The sequence below is a fragment of the Pseudopipra pipra genome, chromosome 5 (genome assembly GCF_036250125.1).
Source record: "Pseudopipra pipra isolate bDixPip1 chromosome 5, bDixPip1.hap1, whole genome shotgun sequence".
NCBI lineage: Eukaryota > Metazoa > Chordata > Aves > Passeriformes > Pipridae > Pseudopipra > Pseudopipra pipra.
The window spans coordinates 53,052,703-53,064,348 of NC_087553.1; the positions used below are offsets into that span (position 1 = coordinate 53,052,703).

The 11,646-nt window shown below is 40.3% G+C and overlaps 1 protein-coding gene across 2 annotated transcripts in view; it reads right to left on the reverse strand.

Moving 5' to 3' along the window:
• The window catches only part of AASS (aminoadipate-semialdehyde synthase), a 43,360-nt gene extending 34,517 nt beyond the window's left edge, over window positions 1-8,843 (reverse strand). Inside the window, exons 1-12 of one of the 2 annotated variants that reach the window (XM_064656130.1) lie at window positions 8,053-8,843; window positions 6,809-6,985; window positions 6,063-6,147; window positions 5,286-5,353; window positions 5,026-5,172; window positions 3,992-4,070; window positions 3,778-3,905; window positions 3,457-3,605; window positions 2,329-2,451; window positions 2,068-2,179; window positions 1,497-1,556; window positions 1,336-1,403 (exon numbers count right to left, since the gene is read on the reverse strand). In XM_064656130.1, coding sequence (XP_064512200.1) covers window positions 1,336-1,403; window positions 1,497-1,556; window positions 2,068-2,179; window positions 2,329-2,451; window positions 3,457-3,605; window positions 3,778-3,905; window positions 3,992-4,070; window positions 5,026-5,172; window positions 5,286-5,353; window positions 6,063-6,147; window positions 6,809-6,985; window positions 8,053-8,364 — 1,508 coding nt within the window. In that variant the 5' untranslated portion in view covers window positions 8,365-8,843. Of the gene's footprint in view, window positions 1-1,335; window positions 1,404-1,496; window positions 1,557-2,067; window positions 2,180-2,328; window positions 2,452-3,456; window positions 3,606-3,777; window positions 3,906-3,991; window positions 4,071-5,025; window positions 5,173-5,285; window positions 5,354-6,062; window positions 6,148-6,808; window positions 6,986-8,052 lie in introns of those variants that run through there. The other variant, XM_064656131.1, reaches the window with a different exon arrangement.
• Window positions 8,844-11,646: the final 2,803 nt, after the last annotated feature.

Sequence of the window (11,646 nt, forward strand, 5' to 3'; positions counted from 1 at the left end):
TGATATGCCATTGCAGCTGTGGATGGGAAACCAGTAGGAGTTAAGAAGCAAGTAAAGGTGTAAAGATGAAAATGAATTTGGTAAATCAAAATGCTTCTGCATTCTAGTGGTACCCAAGGCAGTTCAGCTCATACAGTCTGACTGTCCTATGTCTGAAACGTTCATGGACTTGAAAGGGTATTAGCAATTAGTCTAAATAGAGCCCTCAAAAACTGAACTGGACACAGCATCATACTATGTTACAGTAATAACAAGGCACATCATTCCTATAGGCTTTAAACAAGAGCCTATCTCTACCTAAACCATGACACCTCAAGCAGTAAACCCCTGCTTTCATCTGCATCATCCCCAAAGTTTGCAAAGTAAAGGAGGGTATTGTTAGCAGGTTCTGCTTTTCCAACAGCTAAGTGTACAATACCAATGAACAAATGAACATGACATACAATACACACACAGATCTGCAGAAATATAAAAAATCTACCCACAAAAACCCCCTTTGGAATGAAGTCTCCAGATTCTCAGGGTAGTTTGCACAAGACCATGCAAGGGATTATAGAGGAAGCAAAAAATTTAGATCATTAGGCTGTGTGAGGAATAAGAAAATTTGCTATTGAGACAATATCTTGAGGAGGTCTCTGAAACAGCACATAACAAAAATCACTCTGAACTGAAGCCTCTGAGAAGCAAACAGCATGTTACTTTGTGTAGAAAATGCACCTACAGTACATCATGCACGTGTTCATGACCACAAATCTCAAAGTTCCCCAAGGAAAGCAGAAAGGTTTGGGATGCAGAAGTCAACAAACTATGTTTTTAGTGCATAATGCATGCAGTGCTTATGGTCAGATCAATTTAAACTTTTATATCATGTACAGTGCAGCTCTCATTGACCATGAATGTGAAGCCAGAGGTACCCACTTACTGTCAAACTACACAGCACAGCACTTGAGTCATACAAGATGTAACTAGATTCAAGGTATATTTAAGAGCCTTTTGCTTTCAGCCATTCCTTTCAAATGACTATATGTTACATCCATTTCAAAAGGATGAGTTACAGAGTAATACTGGCATGTGGCTGTTTTCTGCCTCTCTCTGGTAAAAAAGCTTTCATAACTCAAGAAAGAGAAAAATGATAATTTTCTCAACTTCAATATAAGTTATCAACACATGTTAATGATTTAGGCAATGTGCATGAAGAAGTAGGGAAATCATCAAGCATCAAATTTAGACACAGTGCAATATAGATGCATTCCACTAAACCACAAGAGTAAATAAATTCAAAAGGGGAGACAGAATGCAGAAAAGGGTGTGTGTGTGTAAAAAGCTATACATTACCTGCTCTCTCTCAGTTTCTGGATATATTGATACTTAGGTGTCAGTGAGCCATTGGATGCAATCACTGCCTGAAAGTATATGAAACAAATTTTGAGGGGTTTATGTATCTATGTATTTCAAAGCAGAAGAAGACAAGAAGAGCACCAAATTGAAAAACTTACATCTCGAACAACAGGTGAGTAATTCTGTTTTTCAAGAGGTTCTGAGCCTTCTGATGACAGCTGTGGAAATAAGTTCTTTCAAATCAGGTCATATTACACATTACATTTTCAAAATAAAACATCAAGATCTCAAGCAACATTTAAATGCATGCAACAATACCAATATCTTATAAATTTGAAATTCTTCTGGCCATACTCATGTCACTTGACTTTTAGGAAAATACAGGAATTCAAACAGCAGTCTGACTGTAAGCGAATGTTGAGTGCCCAAGAAAATCAGACTTAGACATTTACTGCAGGGTCCAGAAGCAATGAACTACCTGCCAGAGTCTGTTTCCTGCCTACAGAAAGCGTACTTGACAAATCCCTAAGACATCCAGGTCATTAATGTCTCGTTCATACTGTGTTTGAAAGGATTGACTTCAAAATCTTTTTTCTTTTTTTGAAGTACAATGTCAGTTATGTTCTACAGCAGATTCCATTTGAATGTATACAGGAGACCAGAAAAGCAACAAACAACCAGACCAAAGTCCAAGTCTTTTACCTTCTTGTCGGACACATAAGACCTTACCATCTCTTCAATATATGGGAAAAGCATATCGCCAAAGTACTCTGTTGCTTCTATAGGAAGCTGAGCTGGCAGATTGTCAATGGAACACATTAGAATCCCCGAGCCTTCAACACTGAAAGAGAGAACACAGCTCTTCTAAACTACTTCTCAGTACTTGAAAGGTACCACCTTTCAGAAGTGTTCTAAGCACATGATTTTTCAATATAATATTTCACTGTAAAAATTACATTGGAAAGCAATAATAAGTAAGGGCTCTCCCACCTGTCATGAGTGATATGCTGGTCAGCATCATACATACAAAATGGATTCTCAATTGTTGTACACTCTGTCATAAATTCTATAGATCCTCCAGTGTCTGCTGAAATGTCACATATTGCCAGAAGTCTAAGTGATTAAACAAAAAAGACAATGGAATAGAGCATTATACGAATTACTAAGAAAGATAGTTATAAAAGGCCACAAGTGAACAGGAAATAAAAGAAATGTGAGAAAATGTATCTGACTTGTAGCTTCATTCATCTTAACCAATTTAGAAGTCAACAAAACACAAACAATGATATCTGGAAATGTAATGGAAATCTGGCCCTACTGTAGTCATCAGATTTGCATTCACATCAACAGCACTCATATTTCATGTGTAACTTCTCAAAGACTGGGAGAATTTGTTCATCCACCATTTTTTCTCTACTCCATGTACTGCCAACACCTCTCATTTATTATCCATCTGCCAAATCCCTCGAGCTGTCTCTGAGAAAGAAAGGCATCAAGAGTGGGCAGACAAGAGACAAAGACGTGATTCCTCACCAGAATACATTTATATGTCCTCCCCAATTCCATGACTGAGCCAGTCTCCCAAAGAACTATTACACAGGGCTATTAGACAAAGGGTGGCTCTCACCCCCAATGAAAGGAGACTAACCCTTGATTTGCACCCCACACTTCAGTCTCAGGTTTGTGAACATTTCCACTATCTGCTGCAGAAATAAGAGGTGTTAAGGAACAGTTGATTGGACTTGTACAAGCTAAATGACACGGTAGGAAGAACTTTCCCAAAAACTCTGCTTGGGCAGAGAAACTTCTAGCAATATTGGAGCAGTAGGTACATTCCCAGATACCACACTGGATTATGTATGTGGATCAAGGGCAGAACTACCTCTGCAGAAAGACAGCTGATGCCTGTGAATCATTTGTACTATGATGTTTTCAAAAACTCCAAACTGTGAAAACAAGACTGCAAAGCACAAAAGAACAAAAGCACAGTCAATGGGGCACTGTAAAACATGCAAGAGGAACAATGTAAGAAACATTATAATTTACTAGAAACTGTGGTGAAATTGCCTAACATTACAACTCAATCATGGTGCTGCATGATGAAATGAGGTGTCTTACTTGTGTGGTAACTCAGGACAGCCCTCTGTTGAACCATCAGCAGATATAACTGGCACCAGCAGCTTCTGAGCATCCTGTCGACTTAGCAAGCGAGGAGTATGTTGCTCCCAGTATATGCCATTAATTAAACAAGTTGTGTAGGGTGCAACCTGCAAAGAAAGTTACAGATGCCTGATGTTCTTATTTAGTACTTTAAGAATCTGAAAGCCCCTGGTCTAGCATTTTAAGTTAATGTTCTCTCAAATGATGAATATGCAAAAGTTTAGTAACTACTAACACTCTCTGGAAAACCTTTCATAAAAGAACACAAGAGATGCTCACATCAATATGAAAGCGAGAAGTGTAATTTTCTGGATGTTTTTCATAGTCTACTGGATCATATATTCCATCACGTTTCCTTACAAGATGATGGTGACGACTTAACACTGTCCCATAGACTTTTCTGAGGTCTGAAGTTAAAAAAAAATAAAATAGCTGTTATACTTGCACAAAAAGTGTTCCCAGTGTTTTCAAACACTTTATTGTCACAGCATACCTCCAGATCTGGAAACTTCCTTTAATTCATGTGGTTCCACAAACTCACATGGGAGGGCATTGAACATTTCTTGAGCACCCTGAAACCATGAAGTATGATTTAGAATAAGCAGAGCATAAATGTAATGTAACACCACTTATTTGGTATTTGAAAACATATATAAAAATGTCACACACAGTTTGACAGTCCTGACAGAGAACATCTTCAAAGATGGACACAGTGTTTAACATATACCCCTGCTTACCCAAAACCAAGCTGCCAAGGAAGCAAGAAATTTACATCATTCCACACTACTGCAGACTGCCTAATACACAATCCAATGCCTGGTTCATGTTTCTAATGGCTGAGCTGGGAGGCCTCAACTCAGCCACAATAGATAGCTTAACTGCACTCTGAGGAGCAGTTTCTCTTTAGGGAAGACCCCTGAAGCCACTCCTCATCAACCAGGCCAAGAACTACCAGATGACTTCCCCAGTGAGCTGTGATCACAAACATAAGCCTTTCAAACACACCATCTTTTTGCATTTATGTGGTCAGTGATTTCACTTTATAGATGGAGCCTTGTTAACTGATCTTTGTTGCCAAAGCCAGGAATAAGCCTTTTCCCATGTCACAGAAAATAGCTCTAAAGTCCACCAAGCCAATTCAATGCTATACAGATATAAAAACTCAACAAATATAAGAAAAAATAACTCTTTCCCCTATACTTTATTAGGGTGCTTCAACATACTTTGTGAGACCAGAGTCAACAGTGGGAAGAAAGTGAGACAGAAATCATGCAGGGGGGAAAGGAGAGAGAAGCAGTAAGATTTAATCCATTTTTCATGATAAGAAGTTAGTGTGTCAGCCTTGTCAGGCATGATCTCACCTTAAACATTTTAGTCTATGTTACTTAAAAATTCTTGCTAGAAAAGGAAAATGTGAAGTCCGAGCAATCAAAACGAACCCATCAGCCCATTTAACCTGACACTTATCAAATGCCAAGGATTTCTATTAACAATAATATAGCATTTCATTTTGAAGACAATTCTTACCTTAGAAACATTACCAGTGCCTGTAAACACAAATGTTAAGGGCCCCACTGACTTTGGCATCAATCCCAGTGATATTTCATATCCAGCATCCCGTACTGCCTGCACAGCCTGACTGCTATTCCTGTAGTTGTGTGCCATCCCAATGTGCTGAAATCAAAGGCACAGAACCATCAAGATATTTTCCACATTCAAATACAGATAATTAGCAGATGCCCAAATGTCATTTTGTTAAAGACAAAAATATACACATATACTCTTACCATGAAGGGAGTGTGATGTCCCAGGGCTAAAAATCGTAAACCCAATCCGTGTAGAATGTTGATCATTCCTGTTGTTAAAAAAAAAATAAAAATCAGACCATCAGTGTTACTTACGAATATGCAGTTAGAAACTGAAGAGACTGACTGAAGTCTAAAATCATCTTGGATCTTTTTCCCATGTTGTAATACTATACTTCTAAAGAAAGTCTAATAAAACCAGAGAAGGAGAAATTCAGTAGCAGCCCATGACCTTAAACCTGCTCTTGGCCCACCTTATGCATTTCAGCACCATTTAATACTCAGACATACTTTTATGAGATGCATCCACATCACCAGATTCCAAAGAAGGAGATAAGAGTCTTCTGAAGAAACAGAGTTAAAGTTCAGTAGAAAGGAATGAGAACCATGCCCCACAAAAATAAGTGTAAATGTATATCAGAGTGACAAACATGCTGTTAAAGCTCTCAGGACTGACAGCAGCCTTTTTTTCCCAAAAACCTAGTAAGTTGATCTCTTGGTATTTCATCTGCTTCAAATTAGTTCAATGGACAAACAGGACTTCAAGACAACATAAAATATCAGATTTGTCAGGAATCCACAGGACTATTTGACATGTAGTCTCATGAAAGGAGGAGGAGCAAATCAGAGTGGAAAAAAGTTGTTAAAAGCAAGAATTAAAAACACACTGCAAGCCTCAACTTTTAGGAAACACAGAACAACCAGAAGTATTACAAGAAGTTACTTGTTGCAAGCCTGCCTTTACTTTATGCACTATACCTGCTACACCGGCCCACTTTCCAAAGGCCACAACTCGCATTCCTTTATGATCAACCATTTTTTCATAGTCAAACAGTCGAATTTCCTGAAAATACACAGTAAACTGAGTATCAAATTTTTCAGTGAATGCAGTCAGTGGCACATTGCTCTCCCAGGAACTACCTTTTCACATGCTTTTGTCATCCTTCGTGATAGAGGTTGATGGGTAATATAAAAAAGGCAACTAAATCATAACAAGATTTAAGTATAAAAATAAAAACATAATGGCTGTGTTGAATTCTTATTTCAAAGAGTCTCTGCACTGCCCGTGCCCTCTGGCACAGAGCTTGCCAATGTGCCACTCCAGATGCTGCAGGCCCATTCATATCCTCTGCCAAAGGACTGCTCTTTTCTGAGTGAACTGTCTGCCTTCCTCTGTAATGACCAATACACACTCCAGCTTAGTAACTTTCCAACAACTCTTAGCGCTCAGATAGAAAGAGCCTCTCTTGAGCACACCATGCTCACAACTCACCTGCCTCATGTGCATGAACAGAGTAACACTGCAAGCACAAGATTCTCTGAGGAAGAAATACTCAGCTCCAGGAAAGGATACTAAAACCAGTCTTCATTAGCCAAATGTACTACTGGAATACACGTCCTGAAAGTAAGTGGACTAGGCAGCAAGCTCCTGATCACACTGAAGCACCAGGTTCAGTTTCCACCTCATAATAACTGTCAAGGGTCTTTACTATGGCACAATTTACCTGTCTTAAAATCTCATCCAAAAGGGGCATGTTTGCCTCTTGGGCTTTAATAGTGTGAGAGAAGAAGGCATAGTTCTTTCTAGGGATTAATTTTTCCTCTGGAGGTCTCTTCACACCTATTATCAGAGAAGCCTCAGAAATATCTTCTTGAATAATGGCACCTGCTTTGATGTACTCCTAGGAAAGAGAAAAATCAAAGTAAATTTTTCGGTGCTTTTTCATATTCAGATCTCAGCAACTAAAACAGAGGAAAAGTTGATAATTCTACAAAGGAGAAACAAGTAACTGCATGTGCTATAGTCATAAATCTCTTTGATAAAGAGGTATCAAGTATCAAATTGAAATACCATGCTATTATCCTATTATACAAGGCCAAAACATAATTATGTGTAATTAAAATCCTTCATCTTAAATGTAAAAAATACTACGAAAATGATATTTTACTAAATTTAAAGTATCCTGTAGCATTGCAATAATGAAGAGTCTTTTATAATGTGCTGAAATAATTTAGAGAAATATGACAAATTAATCTGAAGACTGATGACACCTGATTTTATAAAATTGTATAAGGCTAAGTCCAAGCTGAAGAGCCACTTCTGAAGGAATATTTTTGCATAGTATGATCTGTGCTTTGGTGAAAACCAGCACTGTGCCTTAATTAAAAGGTGATATGTGCAAGTGATCACTAATTCCCTACTTATGTTTCAATTTTTGTTTTCTCAGATATCTTACAGCAGAGTATTACCGCTGCTACAAGAACTGTAAAAGCTCTCTGTCCTCAAGCTCATAAGTGTTAAAGAAAAAAACCCCTATTTTACATGAGGAATGGGATTGAAGCAAGAACAGGATTCACCAAATTTGTTCTTTTAAAAAAATATGAGGTTTTTTAGAGTTGTTGCCTTTGTACAAACAGAAGACAAAAGCACCAATATTAAATGAATTCCCAACTTTCTACTTCAAGAACAACTAGAACTTCTATGGAGACTGATGACAGGACAAGAAATCAATAAAAACAACTCCAAAACCCCACCACTCTGTCAACATTATATTAAAAGGCTAAACAAACTACTCCTTTTTCTTTCTACTAGCACATAATGACTCCTCATTTAACAACAACGTTTACATGTTTATGTTTTATTTCTTTATATGTTTTCTCATTAATAGCCTCTGAGTATTATTTTTCCTGTACTATGGTTAATAACTGAACTATGGTTTTCCTTATCTCTCTCAAAATGGGACCTTACCTTTTCATGGATGGCTCTCCGGTTTGACGGCTGCACCAAGACCTTATATCCCATCTTTGTCAACTCCTTAACATGTTTTGGTGCTAGAGGTGCTCTTCTTTCCCATGCATTAACATCTTCCCTCCTGATTGCCAGCACAGACTTACGATGATGCCAACACTTAGTATGGTGGAACATGCACCTACCATTTGTGTGACTAAAGGCTCGGAGCATGGTAAAGCCTGATGGCAGCAAAGACAAAGTAATAAAATAATACATGTACATGTATGATTCAAATATTTTTTGTGCAAAAGTTCTGGTCTCCTTTAGCATCTGCTGTAAAACATAAACCAGATAATTTATACTCTATTTACACCCTACTTTTGTGAGATATGAATTTACTTTCAGTGTGCTTTGTTGCATCTTGGTCTGGTGGGGTGTCCTTACAGACAAATTTTCAATTTCACTAATTGTTTTTACTACTGCAAAGGAAGGCTTTTAATGTGCTCAATTCATCAAGTTTTTAATTACAAGGCTTAAAAAGAATGCTGGAAACTTAAAGTTACCAATTATATTGGTACCATAATATGCCACCATAACATGCAAAGGTCAAATACTTATCAAAGGCTTGTATCACAAACAGTCAGAAGTAACAACCACACAGAAAGAAAGCATGACACAGGCTATAATGCAAGCAGCTGATTAAAAGAGAAAACCCAATATGTAAGACCAACACTAAGTATTTTTACATAACTAATTCTTACATGAGCCAAAAATGGAAGACAAGATCAAGACCTTAACTATTGCTCAGCAGTCACCATATGTGTGCCCAAATTTTATGCAAAATGGAAAACCATCATTAGGATGGATTCCCATGCAGAGGAATATCCTTTTATTTTCTGTCTCCTCCTCTTCACTACCAGTGAAACATATGTGCCATCACTTAGCTCTGCTGTAAATAGCAGGAGCTCTGCTCAGGTCCAGCACCAAATATCCAGGAGCCTAAGGACTTAAAATACTTATGCAATTAAAAGATGTGGATGTCAAAGATAGAGGCTTCAAAAATGTGAACTTTGTTTCCAACTCAATCTTAACTGATAATTACATTAATCTCTGTATCCAAATCGCTTGGAAAATCCTGTTCGTCCTCATGCCTCAAATTTGTAAAATCTTTATACACCTGAAGACTTAAGAGGTCCTATTTAACTCCAGGCTTGCTGAAACAGAAAAACTGGCACACAAAGGAAGGCATGAACAGAGGCACAGAGTCATCTACATTAGCTCCAAGTGTGGCCTTCCTAGGATTGCTAGATATGTCTACCAGCAGTTACCGTACAGAAGTTGGAGTTATTTTGTGACACTGCTTTTCAGCATAATAGGAGGATCCTCAAAGAGCATGTCAATACCTCTCAAAAACGAGGAAGCCTTGACATGCCATGTCACTGTAACTGCACACTAAAATGTAACAATAAGAGTAGCTTATAATCAACACACTGCATCTCATACCCAAACTTGCAGTGAAGCAAATTTCCCTCACACAGAGGCGTCCCACAAGAATAGAAGCGCCTCTTTTCAGCGGGAGTGCACTGCCCTGTCCTGAGACAGTGGGAGTCGGGGCAGTGAGCAAACAGCCGGATGACCTCTGGCAGGCCAGAAGCTGGTCTGCATACCTCCCCGTGTGTGCTCAGGCTCAGCCACAGAGATACCCATATCCCGTTGTAAAAGCGAAAGTAACTTCAGCATTCCAAGCCTGCAGCGCCGGGGAACTCTCCCTGGCCTCCCCAGCACGCCGGGTGACGGCGGGGCCGCAGCGCCCGTGCCGGGTGCGCTTCACATCACTCCGAGCATCACTGGGGCTGAGCCAGCGCCGAGTAGCACAGCGAGGGGCCTCCCGCCAGCAGGGACCACGCGTGAGAGGGAAACAAATCCCACGGAGAGAGGCAGGGAAAGGCAAGGGAGCGGACTCGGGCAGCGGGAGAAGCGGTGTGAGCGGGCGGCACCGGTCGCGGGAGGGCGGCAGGCACCGGGAAGCGCTCGCTGACACCGGGAGCGCCAGGCAGCGCCGTACCTACCTCGGGCAGCGGGGCAGCGGGAGGCACGGCCGGACAGTCCCGACCCCTCCTCCGGCCGATGTCCAGCGGCGCCACCGCCCCGCGCGGCAGCCAACCGCGAGCCGGCCGCGGGATACACCTCCCGCACCGCCAATGGCCGGGACACGGCGGCGTCATTTTCGCCGCAGCCACGCCCGCCCGGCGCCCCCCGTTCCTGCAAGGCCCAGCGCTTCAAGGAAATGCATGGAGAGGTAAGGTATTTACGGGAACTGAGCAGGAACCGTGCCGGCAGCTCGGAGGAACATGCCGAGGAGTAGGAGGCGCTGCGCCTGAACTTAATGCTGCTCAGATCATGCTAGGAGGAAGCATTGTGCCTGAACTTAATGCTGCTCGGAAAGGACTTCTTTTGCCAAGAGTGTCAGCTGTGAACATTCCGCGGGAGTTTGGAACCTTTGCCAGGCCATGTACCTTTCAAATGGGAATGTTACACAGATACCCTCCCCTATGTTGCATATTCTGGTTTGGCCACTAACCAAATGCTTAGAGCACTCTACTAGTAACTTGAAGACTGTTTTGAAAGTTGCAGTGTCATTCAGAACGTTGATTTTAAAAGCACGTCTGAAGTGTAAGCACTAGCAAATTGGGGTTTCTAAGGTGAGCCTCTTTCAGCTATGTTGGAAGTTACTATCTGTAAATGACTACTTATAACTGAATGGTCTCATATCTGAGTCACCACTGAATACCCTAACTACTGTGATGGTAATTAAAAACTTTGTACAAGTTCCTGCTGTCCTTTTTGAGTCCTGTGACATGATCTAGACACCAAAGCATTTCACTTTCAAAACATTTCTGTTTGAAAGAATTCTATTTTGAGATTCCTTCATGACTATATAAGAGTATTTTTTGTTTAATTTGAAATTCTTGAGGTTTGTACATTTTAATTTACTGAGGTACACTTTAATTTACATTTTAGAATGTTCTTCTAGGGAACTGAAGTTCCAGGCTGCGCCAAAACAATCAGCAAACCAATGACCATCCATCTTTATTCATAGAGATGTACTTGGTGACTCTGGCTTTATCCAGCAGCACAACTCTAAGTGCAAGCAGGAGGAGCAGAATGAATAAGGACGTGACTTAGATACTCTACCAAAGTACCATTTGGAGAGTTGATTTCTGCCACGGATTTGCCATCCCTCTGAAGGCAGATCAGAGTTTTATTGGCATAATTTGATTCTCTTCCTGCATCTAAAACAGACCAGGTGAACTGCACTCTGAAAGTGCCTACTGTGCTTCATAGAGAAAAAGGCAGCCTAAGTAACCAGCATGGACTCATGCTGTGATAATGTAAAGCCAGGTAAGATGAATCCCACCTGCACTGTACTGAGTTCCAGATAGGGAATGCAGAATGGCTTAAAAGGAATAAAACAAATCTGGAATTTGGAGTTTACAAAACATGCTAATATGGAATTAGAGCTGTTTTCTGTGATAAATACCTCCTGGTTTGGGTGGACTGTGATTCCATCTGCCTGAAAAACCCTATTTATAAGGTCTAATTCTTACCCAG